The sequence below is a fragment of the Hevea brasiliensis genome, chromosome 14, assembly GCF_030052815.1.
Source record: "Hevea brasiliensis isolate MT/VB/25A 57/8 chromosome 14, ASM3005281v1, whole genome shotgun sequence".
Classification (NCBI taxonomy): Eukaryota; Viridiplantae; Streptophyta; class Magnoliopsida; order Malpighiales; family Euphorbiaceae; genus Hevea; species Hevea brasiliensis.
Genome location: NC_079506.1, coordinates 77,436,309 through 77,459,299, shown reverse-complemented (window position 1 = coordinate 77,459,299; position 22,991 = coordinate 77,436,309). Strand labels below are relative to the sequence as shown.

General features: G+C 28.4%; 1 protein-coding gene and 1 pseudogene across 3 annotated transcripts; both read right to left on the bottom strand.

The window, feature by feature from the left end:
- Nucleotides 1-4,266: 4,266 nt before the first annotated feature.
- Nucleotides 4,267-7,943, bottom strand: LOC110637845 (uncharacterized; annotated as a pseudogene).
- A 6,835-nt stretch (nucleotides 7,944-14,778) lies between these two features.
- On the bottom strand, nucleotides 14,779-17,984 carry LOC110645843 (protein PSK SIMULATOR 1). 3 transcript variants are annotated; one of them, XM_021799108.2, is made up of 2 exons: nucleotides 17,757-17,984; nucleotides 14,779-17,047 (listed from the first exon to the last, which is right to left on the bottom strand). In XM_021799108.2, exon 2 carries the CDS (start codon nucleotides 17,028-17,030, stop codon nucleotides 15,228-15,230), a length of 1,803 nt encoding a protein of 600 aa, XP_021654800.2. In that variant the 5' UTR covers nucleotides 17,031-17,047; nucleotides 17,757-17,984; the 3' UTR covers nucleotides 14,779-15,227. The 3 variants fall into 3 exon arrangements, with proteins under 3 accessions (XP_021654800.2, XP_021654801.2, XP_021654802.2); XM_021799109.2 differs by having other exon boundaries at nucleotides 17,762-17,930; XM_021799110.2 differs by lacking the exon at nucleotides 17,757-17,984 and adding an exon at nucleotides 17,404-17,734.
- Between the last annotated feature and the right edge of the window lie 5,007 nt (nucleotides 17,985-22,991).

Here is a 22,991-nt window from a genome sequence, read left to right as displayed (position 1 = left end):
AGTCAACTCTAATCCATCACAATGATTTGGATTTAAGAAAATATTATTTATTTTTAAAAAATAAATTCTAAAACAAATTATTCAAAAGTTTTTACCATTAAATTACAATTTTGGATATTAAAATGCATCCAAATAAAGTTTTTTCCCTAAAAATAATTCTAGAATTTGAATTATTGAATTTACAGTTAAAATTCGTTTGCGAATCAGTTTCAGTCATTCATCCGATTATAATGATCCCCTTTTATTGTTAAATAAGCAATAAATTTTTTAATTTATTATTAAATAAAAAAATAGTCTTCTAAGATAAAATTCGGGTTTTTTTCCTTTAAAAATTAGCAATAAATTTACAAAATTCATTGTTAAATTTGTAATTTGATCTTTTGAAATTGCAATTAATTTGAAATCCATTATTAAATATAAAAAATTATTTTTTTCACCCCTTTGGATTTATCAAATGATTGAAAAATCCATATTAAATCTAAAGGGTGTTTTTTTTTTTCACTCATCTTAATTTAGTAAAAAAAATTATCTATAAGGATATTGTATCACTTATCAGATAATTAAAAAAAAAATTGACTGAAAATTAGAAGGAAAGACCTTCGGATTGATAAAATCAAAATGTAAAGATTAAATTATTAATTTTTTAAAATTGGAGAATATATATATATATCTAAAAATAATTTGTCATAAAATTTATCTCAAATATAATGAAAATATAAAACATTTTATACCGACTAATTACAATATAACCGACTAAAAAAAAAATTATATGAAATTTATATGAGATAGTAAGTGTTTGTTTAATATTGAATTTGGAAAACACAAATTATTTTTCTAAATAAAAATAATATTTTGATGCTATTAAAAATATAATTTAAAAAAATATATTTTATTATTTTTATATTTTTATAATTAAAATTTATTTAATTTAATTTTAAATTATTTTTTATATTTTTTTAATTAAAATATTTTAAAAAATAATTATTTTAACAATAATTTTAATAACAACACTAAACAAACCTAAACGATGCCTCAAGAATCGAGACCAATTCATAATGTGCCACTATAATAAAGTACGGTCGGTAAATCCAACGCTAACGTATTTAACCATTCTAAGTTTTTATATTACAATTATGCCATTATAATATCTTGCTTTTTTTATAAAAAAAATTACATCTATAAACTTTTCTAACCCTCTTAGACTTTTATATTTATCATTTTTCCATTATATATCACATTATCACTTGCTTACTTTGTCTTTTATTTTTTAATTTTAATTTTATATTTATAATTTTATCATTTTATCTTTTATCTTTTTAATTATTTAAATACGTGATATTTTCATACTTAAAATTAAGAGTGATATTCAAATAAAATCTTCTTAATAAAGACGACTCAAAGATTTGAATCCCTTACTTTATAGGTAAAGTATGCTTAAGATATCTGTCGTCTTTATGATTGAGTATTTATATAAATAAATAATATGTTTAAAATGTGGACTTATTTCAAATTATAGCATTTCTTATAACCTTAATTAATTATAAGTTTATCATTTTTTATCTTATTTAATTAATTTTTTTTATTATTTTCAAAGTAATCGTATAAAAAAAACTTGACAAAAATAAATAAAAATAATCAAGAGAAAAATAAAGAGATAAAATTTATTTGTTAATTTTATTATTTGAATAAAATTTTGATTTCTACATAAAGATATTTAAGATGATTTTATACTTTTCAATCCATAATCAAGCAAAAGTCAAATTTGAAGATAATAATAATAATAATAATAATAATAATAATAATAATAATAATAATAATAATAATAATAATAATAATATACTCCCTAATTTTCTTAAGGAAAAATCTCTTCAAAGAAAAAATAAAATCATAAAAAAAATTACATTTATCTACAACAATGGCAGAGTTATAGATTTTTAATTTTGGAGGGCCAAATTAAGATTCATTTATATTTGCAAATAATAATAATTTAAAAAAAATAGAATGAATTATTAATTTTAATTATTAATCACTTAATTTGACTAAATAATTTTTCTCTTACATGAAAATGATTTTATTTCTTTTTTTGTTAATATGTAAATTAAATTTCTATTTTTATTTATAAAACAAAATATTTTCAATGTATATTAATCATAAAAGGTTACTATAATTTATTAAATATTTAATTGGAAATCAACATTTTTAATTTAAATTATTAATTTATTAAAAATACTGATTATAGTATATTATCAATATATTTTTTTAAAATTTAAAATATTAAAATAAATAAAAATTATGAAATTAATGATAAAATATATCAATTTATTAAGTAAAAAAAGATAGAGTTTGAGAAAATCATACATTTCCCATTTATAGAAAATCATAAGTTTATCAATATATCCATTTTTGTTCTTATGGTGGAGATAGTTCTATTTTTAGATATTATTGATTGTTGAGATATTTAATTGTGATGAATTTGGGGCAATTCACTATGAGTTTGGTATTGAATTTACTCTAGATATTAAGAGGCAGTTGATGGTCTTATCAAAATTAATTTCACTTTTTATAATGAAATTTCAAATACTTTATATTTTTAAATAAAATTATATTTTTAATTATGCTATATATTAATTAATGATATATATATATATATAATGGAATTATTATATTTTAAATTTTGTAAAATTTATACACTAATTAAATATATTTGTTTTCATTCTATCTTACATTTCAATTTTAAATAAAATTATTATTTTTAATTATGCATGATGAATCATCTATAAATATAAAATGTTTGCTTAACACATGATAGTCATGGTAAATATGACAAATTATTTAATAATTCAGAAAAAAAATATCCTATGTATCGTATTTTATATATTTAATGAGAGTTTATCGCATATGTTAAAAGGCCGACATTGGGAAAAAAGAAATTTATAAGGGTGAAAGTCAACTAACTAATTGATTAGTTCTAACTTTTTAGTAATAGTTAGTCTTAATTTGGATAAACTCATATCACTCGTCACATATTTTTACTTTGACTCACTCACTCACTTCCACCCGATCAACTTAAGTTTAAAATATAATATCAGAATAGGTCTGTCTGGTTCAATTCTAAGTGTTCTCTAATATTTTAATAATGATTGCATCACAGACTCTTGTCTCAGTGAACTAAATTCAAATTAATGTAGTTTGATATAGGATAATTAAATGGTCAAGGAAAAATACAATAAACATAATTCAAATGTATTAATTAATTAATTAATTAATCTAATTTCGTCAAGTTGGAGAATGGAAAATGGAGAGAGGATGAATAAGATGAGAAAGGTGTAGGAACCAGGAAGGTGGATGGAAAAGAGGCTCAATTACTCAAATGATTACATCTCACCAATTGCAATGTAATTAATTAGGATAAATTTTATTAAGTGTCACTCAATTTAGCCAATCATATTAGCGTTATTTATAATAATTTGGTTGAATTCTATAATAATTTATTTAATTTTATGATAAAATTTATTTATAAATAAATTCTTTTGTTTAGCATATTTATAAATTAATCTGTAAATTAATAACAATAGGTTATAAAAAAATTAATAATATTAAATTAAAATCTAGAGATATTTATAATATAAATTAAAATTAAAATACAATATGCTAATATAATCTCATAATCTAAAAAGCAATAAGCGAACTTATCCTCAATTAATTACAATGGGGTTTGTAGGTTTTCCACTAAGTACTTTTTTTTTTATAATAAAACAAAAATAATTTTCTTAACACGTGAACAAACAATTAAAAATATATTATTTTTTTAAAAAAATTTACATATAATAATAATAATAATAATAATAATAATAATAATAATAATAATAATAATATCTAAAATCCCCACGCAAAACCATATTTCAATTGGATTTTGATTTAGATCCACGCTTCTAGACCTCAAAGCAAGGAGTCAATGGTAGATATCCAAGGTCGCAATTGGAAATAATGAAACAAACAAAAGCGAATAAATTAAAAATAAATTAATTATCATATATTTTATATATTAAAATTATAATAAATTTTATTTAAATAAAAAAATTTCCTTATTATTTTTTTTTAATAACATCACAATTAAAAAAAATTCAAAAAAAAAACATTACAACATAGAAAAAAAAAAAAAGAAGCAATCTATTGACAATTGAAAGAAGGAGAAAAAAATAATAATAATAAAAAGACATGTTTATCCCAACAAAAAAATTACTTCCTCGTGTTGAAGCCAGAAATCTAGTTAGCTGCCCTTACTTGCCATTCGGTCTCGGCTGCCTGAGCTGCCTCCCGGAACTTGTTGTTGTTGATGTCACTCTTGAAAAATTTTCTTGTCCTAAACACCAACATAAGTGACATAAAAGCACCAAATAGTGTTGCAGCAGCAATTATAATGAAAGATAACTTGTAGCATTCAGTCCTAATGCAATTCAGGGCTTGGCCAGACTGTCTTACAGGTCCCTGAGCTGCTAATTGCTTATTTGCCTTCCTATCATAGAAATGGCATACTACACAAACATTGAGCAAATATGATCCAATAGGGCTAGCCAAAGATCCAAAATCGTACAAAGTAGCTCGAAACTCGAGACCAAACATTCCTGATATTATAGCGAAAAGCAATGGCCATTGAGCACCAAAACAGAACCCAATAATGATGGATGCAAAATAGAGGCCTTTGGGGACATTGAAGGCAATCAGAAGGTGACCAACAAATGAAAATAGAAGGATGAAAGTAAGCATTATAGGGTGAGGAAATTTGTTCTTGGTTAAGGAACGTTGAGACAAGAAACCTACTGCAATTGTACTAATATAATTAAATGTGCCCATGAATAACAAAGAAGTGCTTATACTTCTTTTAGGGCACCTTAAAGAAGTTCCTATCTGACCCATGTTGTCTATAGTTGTCAGAGTGCCCTCAATACCGCAAATTGTAGCTAAAAAGATGATTAACATATCAATGCTAAAAAGAGCTTATAGTATACTAGTGTAAGCAATTTTCCAACAAGAAACATTGCCTTTGTCCTCAGACACAGTGACTGTGTCCAAAACTTTATCATCAGTTGGTGGATCAGATGCTGCTAAGGTGGTGCCTTGCCTTGGCTTCTCTGCGATAATATTTCTCAAAGGTAGAGTATCATCCAAGGCTAGTTTCTTGCTTTTCCAGATATTGTATTATTCCCTAACAACAATAGCAAGAGGCAAAAAGATCAAGAAGATAACAATGGCTGCACTACCTCCATACTCACTCTAAGTAAAATTAATCATTCTCTCTACTAAGGTTATCACCATAAGAAACCCAACAAGGACATAAGAGATGTAGAAAAATCTATGGAAGACTTTGAGCTTATTAGGTTGGCAAATTATCTTCATGATTCAAATGGTTTTCAAGAAGAAAAAAGAGATAGCGGCAAGAAGTGAACCAATGAACAAAATCAGAGCCTTAGAATCATCACCAAAAAAAAGCATGGTATAATTGGGTGATAATTGCACCACTAAGAACAGCATAATCCTTCAAGATCCTAGGAACAGCATATCGGTGTTGATGCTAGTGACAAGACAACTAGTATGGGAAAATGACTTGGAGCTGGCAGCTATGCATATGAACAAGCACATGTACCAGACATGGACGCCCGAGATTTTTCTTATCATGGCTAGCCATATCATGAGGGGACCAAAAAGGTTGAAAATTTCTCCCATTGAGAGAACCACCATGGAGGACTGACCTTGTTGATCAGGTTAGAGAGGACATTAGCATGTGAGCCAAGGTTCTTGAAGAAACTGAGAAGACTGGTGGTGGTTTGATCATATCCTAGAGTGGCTTTAATATCACTGGAGTAAAGGTTGAATAAGTGGGTTGCACCGGCAGCAGCCATGATTAATAATGAAGAAAAGACCATGAACCACAAGCCGGTGATGGCTTGGACGAAGAGATTCATAATGTCAGCGAAACCAACTATAACAGGAGTAGCAGCAGAAGCTAAAACGAAGAGCAAAAGTTCTTGATGAGTCTAGCTTATCTCTACACCTGTGAGGATGAGAACATTGAACAAAACAGAGAGATAAAAGACTAAAAATATAACACAGGCAATTTATTAAAGATATGATGGTAGAAGCATAAATTTAGACTCTACTTTAATGTAACAAGACATGGAAATGCCAATAGTCATTAGCAAGTCACCACAATAATAAACAATTATGATGCTATAAATGTATTTTACGGAAACAAAGACTGATTTCTCCTTTCGGAGAGATTCAAAATGACAATAGAATCAATTCAAATAGAGGAGATGAATGCAACACCGCATACAAAAAATCAACTATGAATCACATAGCCTACAAATCAAAACTGATCAAAACCAACAGAATATCAAATTTTGCGACTTAACACTGATGAACAATGATCATAAATTATTTTATAGAAGGAAATTTAAGAAAAAAAACTCCACCTCTCCCACAGTAATCGAAGGCAGCTTGAACAAGGAAAAGGATGCCAAAAATTGGTCGAGTTGGGCATCGCAACTGGGCTCCGTATACTGGACTTGAAGGAGAGATAAAGCGGCTGTATGTGGGTGTGGTTCTAGGTGAATAACCTAGGATAGGGTCAGGTCTGTGTTACTGAATGAGAAATGGAGCAACTGTGGACTGGTTGGAGAGGATATGTGTGGCAAGATTGAGCTTGAGGGAAGATGAGAATGGGAGCGGGAAACTGGACCGAGAAGATGCTCGGTGTGGGTGAGGGAGTTGTGTATAGTTGCTATAACAAGCACGCAAATCTAAGGCACACACAAATCGCACTATCACACAATATAGAAAAGAGAAGAAGAATAACACAGGATTTAACGTGGTTCAACCGTAAGGTCTACGTCCACGGGCAAGATAAGAGGAAAAATTCCACTATGATGCAGAACTCTCAAACCCTAACCCCAGTGTGTTTTCTGAATATCTTATAACTCTACCACAAATGGTAGAATATTATAATATTTATATTGGTCCATACCGCAGGGGCGTTGCCCCCACACCCCCAAGGAGATCAATGGTGGACTTTAGGCCCGAGCTCATAAGAGTATTACTGAGCACTACAAACACCAACCAAGTCTAGGTAATACCTAAACTTGCTAACTAAAACTCCCTTAGTCATTATATCTGCTGGATTATCATGTGTAAAGACTTTCTGCACAACTACAATCCCTTGAGATACAATGTCCCGAATGAAGTGATATCTGAGCTTAGTTCGCTCATGGTACAATTGATTCTTTGTGAGGTGTATTACACTCTAGCTGTCACAAAAACACTGTTGCCTTATTCTGTATCAACCCAAGATCATCCACCAAACCTTGTAACCATAAAGCTTCCTTTACAGCCTCTGCTAAGGCCATCTATTCAGCCTCTGTGGTAGACAAAGCAACTGTAGCTTGCAATGTTGCCTTCCAACTAATAGCACTTCCAGAAAGAGTAAACAAATAACCTGTCCAAGAACTCCTCTTATCTAAGTCCCCTACAAAATCTAAATCCACATAACCAACAACTGAATCACTCATCTTGGACCTGTCAAATGTCAGACCAACACCTGCAGTACCCTTCAAATATCTCAAAATCCATTTCACTGCCTGCCAATGCTCTTTCTCAGGACACGCCATGTATCTACTCATAAAACTAACTGCATGTGAAATATCAGGTCGAGTGCATACCATAGCATACATGATGCTACCAACAGCACTCGAATAGGGAACACTAGACATGTGCTCCATCTCTTCATCTATTTTTGATGACATGTCTGCAGATAACTTGAAATGGGCAGCAAATGGAACAGTCATAGGCTTAGCATTATTCATGTTGAAATGCTTAAGCACTTTCTCAACATTGGCCTGTTGAGATAAGAAAAGCTTCCCAACACTTCTATCCCTAGTAATTTCCATTTCCAATATCTTTTTTTGTAGCACCCAAATCTTTTATCTCAAACTCATCACTCAACTGTTTTTTCAGAATGTTAATTTGTGGCATGCTTTTAGCAGCAATAAGCATGTCATCCACATACAATAGCAAATAAACAAAGGAATCATCTAAAAGCTTCTTATGATACATACAACTGTCATATGAACTACGATTAAAGCCATTACGAACCATAAATGTATCAAATCTTTTGTACCACTGCCTAGGGGACTGTTTTAGACCATATAAAGATTTCTTAAGCAAGCAAACTTAGTTTTCCATACCTAGAATGACAAATCCCTTAGGCTGACTCATATAAATTTGCTCCTCCAAATCACCATGCAAAAATGTTGTCTTCACATCTAGTTACTCAAGCTCTAGATCATGAAGAGTAACCATAGCAAGTAAGACTCTGATAGAACTGTGCTTCACAACTGGAGAAAATACTTCATTAAAGTCAATCCCCTCCCTCTGAGTAAAGCCTTTTGCTACCAATCGTGCCTTATATCGAGGTCCTTCAACCCCTGGAGTGCCTTCCTTTTTCTTGAACACCCATTTGCAACCTACCACTTTTTGTCCCTTAGGCAATATTACAAGCTTCTAAGTCTGATTCTTGTGAAGAGATTCAATTTCTTCACTCATAATACCGACCCACTGATCTGTATCTGGACAAAAAATAGCTTCTTTATAATTACTGGGTTCATGCACATCAACTGTCTCAGCAACTGACAAGGCAAATGCAACTAGATCTGCATATGTATATCTCTGTGGTGGTCTAATCTGTCTTCTCTCTCTACCAGTTGCAATGCTATATGGTTCCTGTTGCTGTCACTCAAGTGCATCCTCTTATTGATAAGGATCTTGCACCTCATCCTCTGAATCACTGGACTGAACTACTGAAGTATTAATATCAAGCTCCACCTGTTCTCTGACACCATGATCTGATTCTGCTATTGACTTCTCCCTCTGACTATTTAATGAAGTAGACTCATTAAATGTCACATCCCTACTGATAATTAATCCTGGAGACTTTTGATCATTGCAGTACAACCTGTAGCCTTTCACTCTACATGCAAACCCTAGAAATATGCATTTTCTTACCCTCGGCTCAAGCTTACCATCTCTCACATGAGCATAAGCAGGGAAATCAAACACTCCCAGCTGAGAGTAATCGGCAAGTGAACTGAACCAGATCTCAAAAGGAGTTTTGCACTCAGTAGCTATAGATGGAGATCTATTAACTAAGAAGTAGGCTGTATTAATTGCTTCAGCCCAGAAATCCTTTCCCAATCCTAAATGTGAAAGCATGCTTCATGCTTTATCACAAAGCGTTCTATTCATGCGTTCTGCAATACCATTCTGTTGTGGTGTCCTTATACAAGTGCAGTGTCTCACTATACCTTCATTGTTGCAGAATGCATCGAACTCACGATTGCAAAATTCTAATCCATTATCAGTTCTAAGACGCTTGACCTTCTTTTCTGTCTACTTCTCAATCATTGTCTTCCACTTTATAAAGGTTGAAAATGCTTCATCTTTTGTTTTCAGAAAATACACCCACACCATCTGAGAGTAATTATCAATCAAAGTCATAAAGTACCTGGTATCGCTTTTGGAAGGGATTCTGTTAGGACCCCATAGATTTGAGTGGATATAATCCACCGTTCCTTTAGTCTTGTGCACTGCCTTTTTATTGAACTTCACCCTGGTCTGTTTGCCAAACACACAGTGTTCACAAAAGTCCACAAATTCTATTTTTTGCCCGTCCAACAAATCCCACTTGCTTAACACAAATAATCCTCTTTCACTTATATGACCAAGACGCATATGCCACAATTGAGTATGATTCTGATTATTGCTTTCGGATGCTACTGCAGCTTCCCCTGAAACTGTACTGCCCTGAAGAAAATACAATCCTGAAACTAAACTGCTCTTCATGACTACCCTAGAGCCCTTGCACACTTTGAGAACTTCATTCTCTGCATGGTATCTAAATCCATGAGAGTCAAGTGTCCCAAGAGAAATTAGGTTCCTCTTTAGTCCTGAAATATGCCAACACTCTATAGTTCTGATAACGCCATCAAACATCCTCAATCTGATATTACCAATTCCTTCAACCGATAATGCACGATCATTGCCTAAAAACACCTTGCCACTCATCCGTTTGTAAGTGACAAACCAGTTTTTGTGTGGACACATGTTATAAGTAGCACCAATATCAAGAATCCAGAAATTTTGTCCATGATCTGAACTCACGGATAAAATCTCTCTAGCACTGTCATCACCATTAGAATCAATAAAACTGTCAACCACATTTGCAAAACTTTCTGGTTGCTTTCCCTTTTTATTTTTCAACTTGGGACAGTCTCTCTTGTAGTGACCTTGCTCCTCGTACTCAAAACAGTTGACCTTTTTCATTCTTGACTTAGATCTGGCCTTAGATTTCTTCCTGCTAGAAGAACCCTCCCTTGAATGTGCTCTTCCCCTGCTCACCAAACCTTCCCCCTCAAATCTTTCTCTATTATCTAGAAACTTCTTTTTTAACTCCTTCGATTTTAAAGAATTAATAACATCGTCTAATGAAATACTGTCTTTTCCATACAACAGAGTATCAACAAAAGTTTCATAGAAGGGTGGCAAAGAATATAACACAATAAGGGCTTGATCCTCACTATCAATCTCAATATCAATATTCTTCAGGTCCATAATGATTGAATTGAATTCATCCAGATGTTCTTTAATGGGCATACCTTCGCTCATTCTCAGATTATAAAGCCTTTTCTTCATATACAAGCGGTTGGTCAGCGATTTGATAGAGTATAACTCCTCTAATTTCTTCCATGCCGCAGACGCTGAGCTTTCACCAGCAATCTCGCGTAGGACATTATCAGTTACGCTCATGAAAATCGCCCTCAAGGCTCTCTCCTTCATCAACCTTCTCCGCCTCTTTTATACCTTCTGAAAAGTTATCCTCGATTGCCTTCCATAGACCTTGTAGGATCAAGGAAGATTTAATTTTAATCTTTCATAGACTGAAACTCGATCCATCATCAAACTTCTTCATCTCATACTTCGTTGAAGACAACGCCATCTGTAAACCCTAGGTTTTACGCACAAAGCTCTGATACCAGTTTGTTATAACAAGCACTCAAATCTAAGGCACACACACAAATTGCACTATCACATAGTATAGAAAAGAGAAGAAGAATAACACAGGATTAACGTGGTTTAACTGTAAGGTCTACGTCAACGGGCAAGATAAGAGAAAAAGTTTCACTATGATTAAAAGAGCAAGATACAATCACTCAGAACTCTCAAACCCTAACTCCAGTGTATTTTCTGAATATCTTACAACTCTACCGCAAAGGATAGAATATTACAATATTTATACTGGTCCATACCGCGAGAGCGTTGCCCCCGTACCCCCAAGGAGATCAGTGGTGGGCTTCGAGCTTGGGCCTATCGGCCCATGCCCTCCGCTACCACTCCAGATTTCACTTTTTATCCCCATCAGGTAGTATCGTGAAACTTTTGGGTCAGGTTAAAATTCGGGTCTATGAAAAACATATCCAAACTTTAAGCCACAAAAATAACAATTTGCTATAACTTGTTAGAGACCTGGGGAGCCCAAAGCGCCTAGGCATCCCTTGCCAAACCAAGGCTCTGACTTGTTAGAGATTTGGAGAGCCCAAAGCGCCTAAGGAGAATCTGGGCCTTGTGAAAGAACACACTCATGGACTTGACACCATATCCAACCCAAAACCTTAAGGCAATGAATCTATGGGTCCTTCCCATTTATATATCTCTCACTCATTCCATCTTTTTCCGATGTGAGAATTTCATACTTGTATATTCCCAACAATAGTCAATAAGGTCTAGTGTTTCAGGTGTTGCGAAGAAGTCTCATCGATCGATTGGAGCAGCTCGTTGCTGTGCAGGGTAGCTGGGTTTGTTAATGCGGTGATTTCTACGGGTCAAAGTGAGGCTCTATGTGATGTCGGGTCTCAGGAAAGAGACCGGGAGATAGGTTATCGGAGGAAATGGAAGCAGGGGACTATGGTGATGAGGGCTTATGTATGCTGGGTTTTAAGTTGGTTGTGGGTCGATGGTGATTTGCTGGGAGCGGAGGTGTGGCCTGGTTTCATCGCCAAGTAAACCAGCGTGTGGCCCATCTAGTTTGTCCTTCATCTTAGAAACTTACAAGCCCTAACTGCAACTGCAAGTATATTGTTTTATATTTATAATATTAATATAATTAATGAATAGAAAAAATATTGATATTCAAAACATTTGCAATTCTATTTTATAATAATATAAAATATTATACTTACATCATATAAATAAACAAACTTATTATCTATCAATAATTATTAAATTCATTAAATTAATTAAATTAAAATCAACAAATATTAATAATATAATATTTATTTATTATAATATATAAAAATATTTAATTGAATAATTTAATTATAAAAAGAATATAATAATAATAATATTGGTTAAAATAAGTAAATTAAATAACTTTTTTTTAAATAACATGGTAATAGTTTTAGTACATTAAAGTAATTTATATGCACATTATTTTAATTAAAATATTTTTTAATTATTAAAAAATAAAATAAATATGTGGCAAATACTCTATATAGATATTATGAGAAAAGTTAATTATTATTATTATTATTATTTATGCCAATCAAAAGTTTACTCTTTTAAAGTAGTGTTTGTTGGAAAAAAGTAAAAAATATGTAAAAAATATTGCTAAAATAAATTAAAATTTTGTTATTTATTATACTTTGCTTGTAATGAGATAAAAGTCTGATATTCATTAATATAATATTGGTGTATGAAGTAAAATTCATTTGATCATGATATAAAGTCATTTTAAATTTGGTTTAACAATGATACTAATAATTAATGTAAATTTATTAATTAAATGGGAAAATAATTAAAAAATAGAACAACATAATAGTAAAAAAATAATTTGAATTTCTATGCAAATTTTGAAGGGAACTAAAGCATTCCTTTTAGTTTAGAAGATTTAACTAATTAAAAAGAAAAAAAAAAGTAGTGTAGTATGTCAAAAGGGTTCAAAATACATCTTATCAAAATTAAAATTAAAAAAAATTATCTATGGTAATAAAATTGATGATATTTACTAATTAAAAATAAATTTCTCTTCACTGTTTATTGTTTTATCTTTAAAAAATATATATATGTATTAAAAAATTTAATATAAATTCACTTAATAATTTTTATGATATAAAAAATATGATTTTTTTAATATGTCACATATGAAATTGAAAATAAATTGATTTTCAAATATATATATATATATATATATATATATATATATATATATATATATATATATATATATATATATAAAGAAAACAAAAAGAACAGGATGAGAATGTAATTTTAGTGTTTAAAAAATAAATTTTGAAATAAAAAAAAATTAAATTGTTATTTAATCTTTAAAATTTTGCTAATTAATTTTATATTTTTCAAATTAAATTAGTTAATTATTAACATTTGATACCGTTAATATTTTAATTCATTTCACTTTTTAAACATTTTTTAAGTCAAATCAATAAAAAAAATTTGAAATTTTAACTAGTTTATAAATATTTAAAAATTTATTTTTTAATATTCAACTAAAGAAAATTATCAAATAATTTTTTTTTTCAATATGGTTTTTTTTCTTTAAAAACATTTCATGGAAAAATTTATTTATTTATTTAAATAAATAAATAAATTTTAGTCTTCTTCTAAATATGCGTGGCAATGGTACAGAGGATTGGTTGATACTTGCATGTTTGTGGGACTGCTGTTATTTGGATTGGAGGATACACCAAAAGAAAAGAGAATTCTAGCCAAGTGAAATAAGAGGATTGTAAATTCATCCATTCTTTATTCTTATGAACACAAAAAGTGTGCTTTGCTTTAATATATTAGTATAATAATCCATGGATTATATATATATATATATATATATATATATATATATATATATATATATATATATATATATATATAATCCGTGAATTTTCTAGTCCATATGGCCTGCAAACTGTTCAAGTCCAACACTATTACATCAGGGCCTAACCCAGATGTGCACCGGGAGAAAAGGCCCATAATGATGAACATTTGAGAGAGACATTATCTCCTCCTCCTCCTCCTCCTCCTCCTCCGGAAAACAAGACCCACCCTCATGTCAGCTTGAACAGTGACACAAAGCCCCAGGTGTTGACATTCCCAGATAGGCGCAAATGGAAGCGCAGAGCTAGGGAGTTAAACTCATGGAAAGGAGACCCTTAACGCCAAAGGTTTCTTGTGAATCCATGCCTGCATGAAGGCATGCTGTCCTGTTAGTTGGCGCCCACATGCACGCTGGCTTTGTTTCTTAAGTTGCCGACACTGAAACTTCGGCTTGTCTTTTTTGCTTGCTTTATTTTTCTGGAGCGGTTAAGACTAGGAATATTAAATTCTTATATTTAGAAGAATAGCTACTTTCTCAGAATTTAACAAAGTCAAATATATATATGATTTGTTTATAAAATAAAAACTATGAAAACAAATAAAATTAAATAATTATCTTATTTAGTTGAATTTTGATAAATTATTCATATTTATTTAATTTTTTTTTTAATAAATTTTTCTTATTTTCAGGCCTAAGCTCCATAATCCTTGGAGCCTTGGTGCGCCTTTTGCCTTTGAAAACTATGGTCGTATTCTAAAATCCTGCTGATTTACACTTCAATATGCGTTACCATGCAACCAAAAGTACCAACAATATCAGAATACAGCAGGTAGCCCATTCCAAAAGGAAGCATGCTCAATTCTCATATATGAAATTAAAATCTTATCAGGTAAATTTACAATTAACATAGATAGATATATGTATCTGATAAAATATACACAACTCATCCAACAACAACTAAATTAATAAGCCTAGACTAGCTTCACCAGGAAGAAGATAGAGAAGCCACTATTTAAAGTGGCCACAGGAGGGGAAATCTCCACTCACATAAGGAAAATTAGCACTACTATTTGGAAGCTCATACCATACCTCAAACTCGCTAAGATGGCTTTTGGTGTAGGAAATTCCAGGGGGTTTCATGTTCAACCTCCTCATCACCGAGTAAACTGAATAATGTTTGTCCACAGGATTTGAGAAGCCACTTGGACCTGCCAGGTGAACCTGGAAGAATCCAGTCAATTGTGAGGTAACTGGAATCATGGTAGCAATTACTACAGCCTTGATGATATCATCACTTATCATGCTCCAAATATTCACTAAATCCAAGACCACCAGCACATTCCTGCAAAGCTTTTGTGTTGAGTTCTCGCCCCAGTCTCCAAACATAATTGAGACCAACCAAAAGCTCAGTTATGGTTGCTTCAGTCTTTTCTTGATTTGCAAAATAAAGGGTCTGTACCAGGAGCACATTTGTTCGTGAAACAAAGTTCTGCTGCTCAAAACTTCGATCTGATTGCCATTTTATCATGTTATGAGCAAGTGGAGCCAGCCATTCTAATATTGTTGTAATTGCATTAGTCCACTCTCCTGCAAGAGCAGTATCATAACCAGACGAGGTCAAGCTCTTAGAGTATGGCTTTAGCCTTGCTCTTAGTGAATTCCTCACTTTTGAAGGCAACATATTGTACAAATCATCTCTTGCATCATGACCAATTAAGTGAGGAGATGCAGCTAACTTTTCAATTACAACAATAACGTTTGCATAGTGCAGTGCCAAAGCAGCGGCACCAAGAGTTTCAGGAAGAGCATCCGACAACTTGAACCTTGAACTGAGTATCGATGGTGCAGAATGAGCCATGCTGGCTGGAGAAAGGTAGTCAGTGCGATATTCATTGGCTTCATTAACATTTCCAGAATGAACAACTGTTGAACTTAAGTAGCAATTGACAACAGGTGAACTATTTGCAGCTACCATACACCCTTTAAAAGGTCCAACTTGAGTCGATCTATTTGGTTTTGAGTGGAGTTTCTTCCCCAGAAAAGCAGGGGACTGAGGAATCTGCCACATCTTCTTGCTGAATTTGTTTATTCCCGAAATAGGGCCTGACTTTGTTGTTGGCTTTCCAAGAGGACCTGAAAAAAAGTTCATATTCCTATTCTTTCCAGAAATAGGGCCAGACTTTGCAGTTGGACCACCAAGAGGACCAGAATAGAAATGATTGGTTTTATTTGATTTTGAAATTGGACCCGATTTTGCAATAAATCCACCAAGGGGACCAGAAGAAAATCTAGGAATGCTACTGCTCTCCGAAGAATGAACTGACTCCATTAGTGCAGAAACTGACTGGCTGCGATTAATATAATCAGAATTCACAACTTTTGAGTGCTCTGTGGAAACCAACAGATTAAAGCCAAAGACATGATTCATTCTACTGAATATTGTGAACAGTGATCTCACTAGAAGGCGGACAGTATAATCATATGTTCTGTTCCAAAGTGAGATCTCCCTAAGATTTTTCACTTCCTGCTGTTTCCACACAAGCTTCTTCTGACAATTAAGCAAATTATCAGGCTCCGGATCATTACCTTTGATTCTCTTCACAGTCTGCTCAAGATCTGAAAGCATTTCCATCTCTTGATACAATGTAGCATTGATTGAAATGAAATGTTCCATCTTCTTAACTTTCTTATCCATCTTCCTATATGAAAACTCCCACCCATATGGATCAGTGCCAAGCTTGATCCATTCCTCAAAAACATGCTCGAAACTCTTCAGAGTTGGGTCAGAGCATTTCTTCCCCAATCTGACCACAGATTTCGCCACATGTATCATACTCTCAAACAACTCTACACAAATCAAACGAACAATAAAATCATCATCTTCTGATACAAGCTTTTTTATACCCTCGGAATTTGATATCTCCTCTCTCAACCTAGAAACCTGTTTATCACTTAATGTCTGCCATAGATGAATCAACTTAGACATCAAGCTAGCAACTTCAAAGGCCTGAACTCCAATCACTGCCTTTTCAGAACCTGACTCATGCTTCCGTGGAATTTTCAAGAGTCCACGAAACCACGATTCCACAACCATCTCTTGCTGCCAAAATTCTGCATAAAAATATTATAAAGACAGACACTTAAAAGCCAAAACCCAGATCAAATCAATTGATTATGCAATGAACATTATAGATCCACTATCTATAATTTAGCAACTCTATGAATAGCCAACAAAATTGGCAAAACTAACATATTGAAAGAAAAGCAAATTCAAAAGACATGAACATAATTAACCAAGAATCAAATGACTGAAGCGATTCATAACAGCTTACTGAAACTGGATTATTTTTTATACTCTTTCTAATGTTAGAACTTTTTAATCTAAAAAGCTAAATCTAAATTTCTATGTAACTAAACTATAATTAAAAAAAAAAAAAAAAAAAGAAGAAGAAGAAGAAGCAAAGAACCTGATCTTCTACAATTTTCTTTACTAGAACTCTCCCAACAGAACCTGTACTTCCTTTTTAAACTCAAACAACATTGAACTTTTCATCCTCTCTCGCCTCCATCTCTCTCATTTTGATTCACTTTCTTTTTCACATAATCTTAACAGCCAGACCAATGGATTTAGCAATCAATACAGAAAAAAAAAATCACAAAATTATCGCTTTGTTAGATAAACAAACTAAAAATAGCAAATTGTGCAAATAAATTAAAAAAAAAAACCCAAAATTTCAGATCAAAATCCAACTAAAAACACCCCATCAGAACACAAAAGCAGTACAATCCATCATTAACCCAAAAAGAGAAAGAAAGAGACCTTACTGATCACATGAACAGAAGAAGGAAGGAAGCAGCGAGGAATGAGGGACAAGAAAGACTTCTAATCAAGAGGAAAAAAGGAGAAAGAAAAAGAGGAAGTAGCAAGGAAGGAGCAGTGAGAGGAGCACGGAACATAGTCAATAAGAGCCACATAGAAAGGGAAATAATAAAGAAATGAAAAGAGCCGAAAATGGTAGAAAGAAGTGCAAAACCGAGTGAAATTAAAGATTAGAAGACCCCACCACTCCCTCTTAATTATTTTATATTTATGTAAGTGCTCTACTTCTTATGCTCTTTTTCTTTTGGTCCTTCCCTTTTCACTTATTTGATTTTCTTACCCATAATTTTTTCTTATTTTTTCTTTGAAATTTTTATTTTTATTTTTTTTAATATAATGACATTTTTAAAGAGTGTGCTTTTTTGGATGGCTTTAGTGCACCGATAAATTTATATTATTTAATTTCACCGAAAGCATTTTATTTAATAATAATTTTTTTTAGTGTGAGTAAAATTAAATTAAATTTATTAAGTTAAGAGGCATCTGTGATTTAAAAATTATAGATTTAAATAATAAAAATAGTCTTTATGTAAAATAAAAATAAATTTTATGTATTAATTCTCCCCAAAATTCATAAATATAATATGTTTTGGATATTTTTTAGTAACTGGACTCAATATTTAGATTTAGAGAAGTAAGTGAAGAACATAATATTTAAATTTAGGTGTTATTTAATGTGTTTTGTTCACAATTTAATGTTTTTAAATTTTAATTTTTATTACTTAAAATTAAATTTAAAAATAAATCACTAATTTTTTTTTATTTAGTTGAGAAATTTCTTTTAAATATAAATTTATTAAAATTTTTTATCTAATTGAATTAATAAATAATTATTAATATTTAATTTTTTTAAAAAAATTTTCAAAAAGGCTAAATATGAGATTCTGTTAAAATTTTAAGAGAACAGTAGCCCTCCCTTGAGTCCATCATGATCTCTTTTTTTAGAATATGTATACAACAATATATGAGTTAAGATTAAACAACACAAGAAAGAGAACAGAAAATACCATTATTATTATGAACAAGCACACAAACTGACTTGGAAAGGAGGTTGTTGGGGACAGGTGGCACCAACAGACAAAGAAGTTACCTAATTTGCAAAACAATTTATACTCACATTAGCTTCCCTGTAAATATGCATAATCATGACCTCCTTTTTTATTTTAAATTTTAGCTAATATAGTTTAAATTCTTTGAATTTTGATAGACTTAAATAAAAAAATAATAATAAAAACATTTATAGTTTAATGCTCCATTCATTTTTAAAAATGATCTATATATAAAAAATATTTTTCATGAAAATTATTTTAAAAAAATATTTTTCATGAAAATTATTTTAAAAAAATATTTTTTATAAAAATATTTTTTATTATTTTATTATAATATTAAACAAATGATATATATTTATATTATTTATGTATAAGTGTTAATATTTTAATAAAATTTTTAAAATTTTTATTAACTCATTTTCTAAATGCCTCAAATGCTAAAATATGTACAGAAAATATTTTCAGTAAAATAAATAGGGTATAAATTTAAAATATTTAAATTTAAATTAAGAGAATATAATTCAAACTTATAATAAATGTAAATTTTTTTAAAATTTGAAGAATTTAAATTCCTCAAAAAATTAAACTTAAAATTCAAAGACATTTAATTTCAAAAATAAGCATTAAATTTAAAATCCTTAAATTTTTGCCAAAAAAATATTTTAAATAAAATAATATTCAAAAATTATAAAAACACCTATAATATTTTTAGAACTCAAAAACAAAATAAATAAAATCACTGTCAAGATTTTTTTAAATAAATAAAATAAATGAAATTTTATAAATTATAATTGAATACAAAATTTCCATTAAATTTAGAAAAATACAACATGATGTGGGAATAAAGGAGGTGAGTTAACGGTGATAAAATTAGGATGGTGGTAATAGAAATAGTGATATATTTGTCAAATTTTTTTTAAATTATATTCAAAATTTAATTTAAATATTTATATAATATATAAAATCTTATTTATAACTTATAAGTAATTGTAAATTTAGTTTGTAAGAATAAATTATATTTAAATATTATTTATGATTTTAAAATAATTTAATTAATAAATATATTTTATTCATCAATATTTTTAATTTAAAATAAAAATATAAATTAGTGAATAAAATAGATTGAATTGATAATATAATAAATTACTATTATTTTTTAAGTGTAATAATTCAAAATTAAAATATTTTATGTAATGTATAAATATAAAATATTTTTAATTATGTGTAAAAATAAATAACTAATAATATTTTATAATTATGATCCATCCCTGCAAATATTATGGTCAAGCTTCATCATTACTGTTGGTAGCGGTGGAGGCAGAGATAATACAATTGTAGGTAAATTGTACCAATCGTTTCTCAACCTAAGTAATTATTTTAATTAATTTTAATTTATTAAAATAAAATATTTTAATTTTAATTTATTTAAATAAAATCTTTCAACTATAATTTATTTTAAAATAAAATTTTCTAACCTAAAATAATAAGTTTTTAAGTTAAAAGGATAAAATTACTCTTTTACTTTTTTTTTTTAATTTTTATGAATAAATTAATTAATAATTATGATCAATAAAATTATTTATTTTAATTAAATTTATTATTATATATATGTTATTTATTATTAATTAAATTTTAATTTGTAACAACTTGAAATAATAATAATAATAATAATAATAATAATAATAATAAATTTAAATTTTAAAATAATATTTTATTAATATATGACATTTTATTAATATTTAGTTTCTATATAAAATAAAAAATAAAAAATAAAAAATAATAATTTATAAATTTATTTTTATTAAATATTATTTTGTGATAATTTGAATAAAAAAAATCTAAGAACTTATTATTACATATTAAAGAGATTTTTTCTAAAATAAAATTAAAACTGAAATTTTTTTAATAAATTTAAATTAAATAATAATAATAATAATAATAATAATAATAATAATAATAATAATAATAATAATAATAATAATAATAATAATAACAGTAGCAGCGATAACAATAAACAGTAAATCTAATCAATTGAAACTGATGCTTTGTATAAAATTTAATTTAATATAAAAATTACTTTTTACATTTTTATTTTTAAAATATGCAAATAAACAATAAATTTAAATTTTTTACTTTAAGAAAATTAATTTTCTTATAATTAACCAAACTCTACCTAAATTTTATAATTTAATTTCATGATAATTTACTTTGATTAGCTTTAGGAACTTTACGTTGGTCAATTTGCCTTTTCCTTTTTGCCCTACAAAAAAAGTTGCCTTTTTCCTTTTATTATTATTTTGAAAGCTAAATATATACTTTATAGACAATAAAGGTAATTTTTAAATTAAAAATAAAATATAACGTTATATTATAATTAAATATTAATTTTGATTATAGTTATTATATTAAATGAAATTTGGAATAAGGTTCAATTTGCCCCCTGTACTTACTGGGGAGGTTCAATTTAGTCTATTTTTAATTTTTGGTCTAATTTAACCCATAAGTTTTGATTTATACTCAAATTAGTCTAATTAATAAAAATATTATTTTTTAATATTAAAATATAATATAAAAATAATTTATTTAATATTTTAATTATACAAATTATACAATATAAAAATAATATTTTAATATCATTTTTAAAATATTTAATTATTTTGTTTAAATAATATTAAAAAATGACTTTTGTTAATATTAAAATATTTTTTATATTGTATAATTAATTAATTAATTAATTTGTTTATATATCAAATAATTTATTTAAATAAATTATTTAATATTTAATTATTTTTTAATATTAAAATATTATTTTTTATATTGTATAATTAATTAAATAAAAATATTATTTTTATTATTCAATATTATTAATTGGAATAGTAATAATTTTTAATTTTAATTAATTATATGAAAATATAAAAATATTTTTTTATATTTTTAGTTTAATTAATAATATTGAATAATAAAAATAATATTTTTATTTTTATTAATGAATTATACAATATAAAAATAATATTTTAATATTATAAAAAATAATTAAATAATTACACATTTTTATTAATTTGGCTAATTTGAGCATAAATCAAAACTTATGGATTAAATTGGACCAAAAGTTAAAAATTAACTAAATTGAACCTCCCCAATAAATACAAGGAGCAAATTAAACCTTATTCCAATGAAATTTATATATTTATTTAATAACATTTTATTATAATAAATGTATTCCTGATTTAATAAGAAACTTAATTCAAAAGAAGCATATTTTTTCACTTTTTATATACATAGAATATTAGAGATACTAATTTCAAATAATTTCAAATAATCATATAAGATTTATTTGAAATTAGTAAAATAATATATATATTACTTAATTAAAAAATAATATATCTTAAAATAATATATTAGTAAAATAATATATATATATATATATATATATATAATTTAATTAAAAAATTATCATTAATTATCGGTGAATGATAGTTTAATTAATATTTTTATATTTTCAAACATATAAAACATAGATAAACCTCAAACTTAAATACTTTTATTTATTTATTTTAAAATTATTTATTATTATAATACGAGAAAATATTACTTCTCATTATATAAACTATCAGATATAATCTCCCATTGTATATTAATTAAACAAAAAAAAATTATTAATTTATTTTGTGTGTTTTGTAATATAAACTTTAAATAATAGGGGTATAATTTAATAAAAATAGAAATAGAAGGACTTGTCTGCAAATTAGAAAAAAAAGGTCAGATCCGTCACAATCATTAATGGCAAGCACACGGAAACTGTCCTTTGACAGAAATAACCCTAAATTTAGGTCCAAATCAATGTAGCTGGAATCGAACCAAACCCATCAATACGGACGGTCGAAACCTTAAAAAAAAAAAAGAAAAAAAATCTCCTCATTGGTCGAACCGAGGGCGTGCAACTGCTTCCTGCTTATGCTTAGCATTTATTAGTAGTTTTTATATATTTATTTTGTTTCAAATAAAATAAAATTTTATTTAAAATTTACAAATTTTTATTTTACAAAAAAAAAATAATATCTATTAACGTACAAATTGGTTTGAAGATATTTTAACATAATTAAAAATATATAATATATTTTTATCA

Bases quoted from the DNA above. Each gene is read 5' to 3' on its own strand.
- LOC110645843 (XM_021799108.2), bottom strand. From the start codon at position 17,030: ATGGTTGTGGAATCGTGGTTTCGTGGACTCTTGAAAATTCCACGGAAG.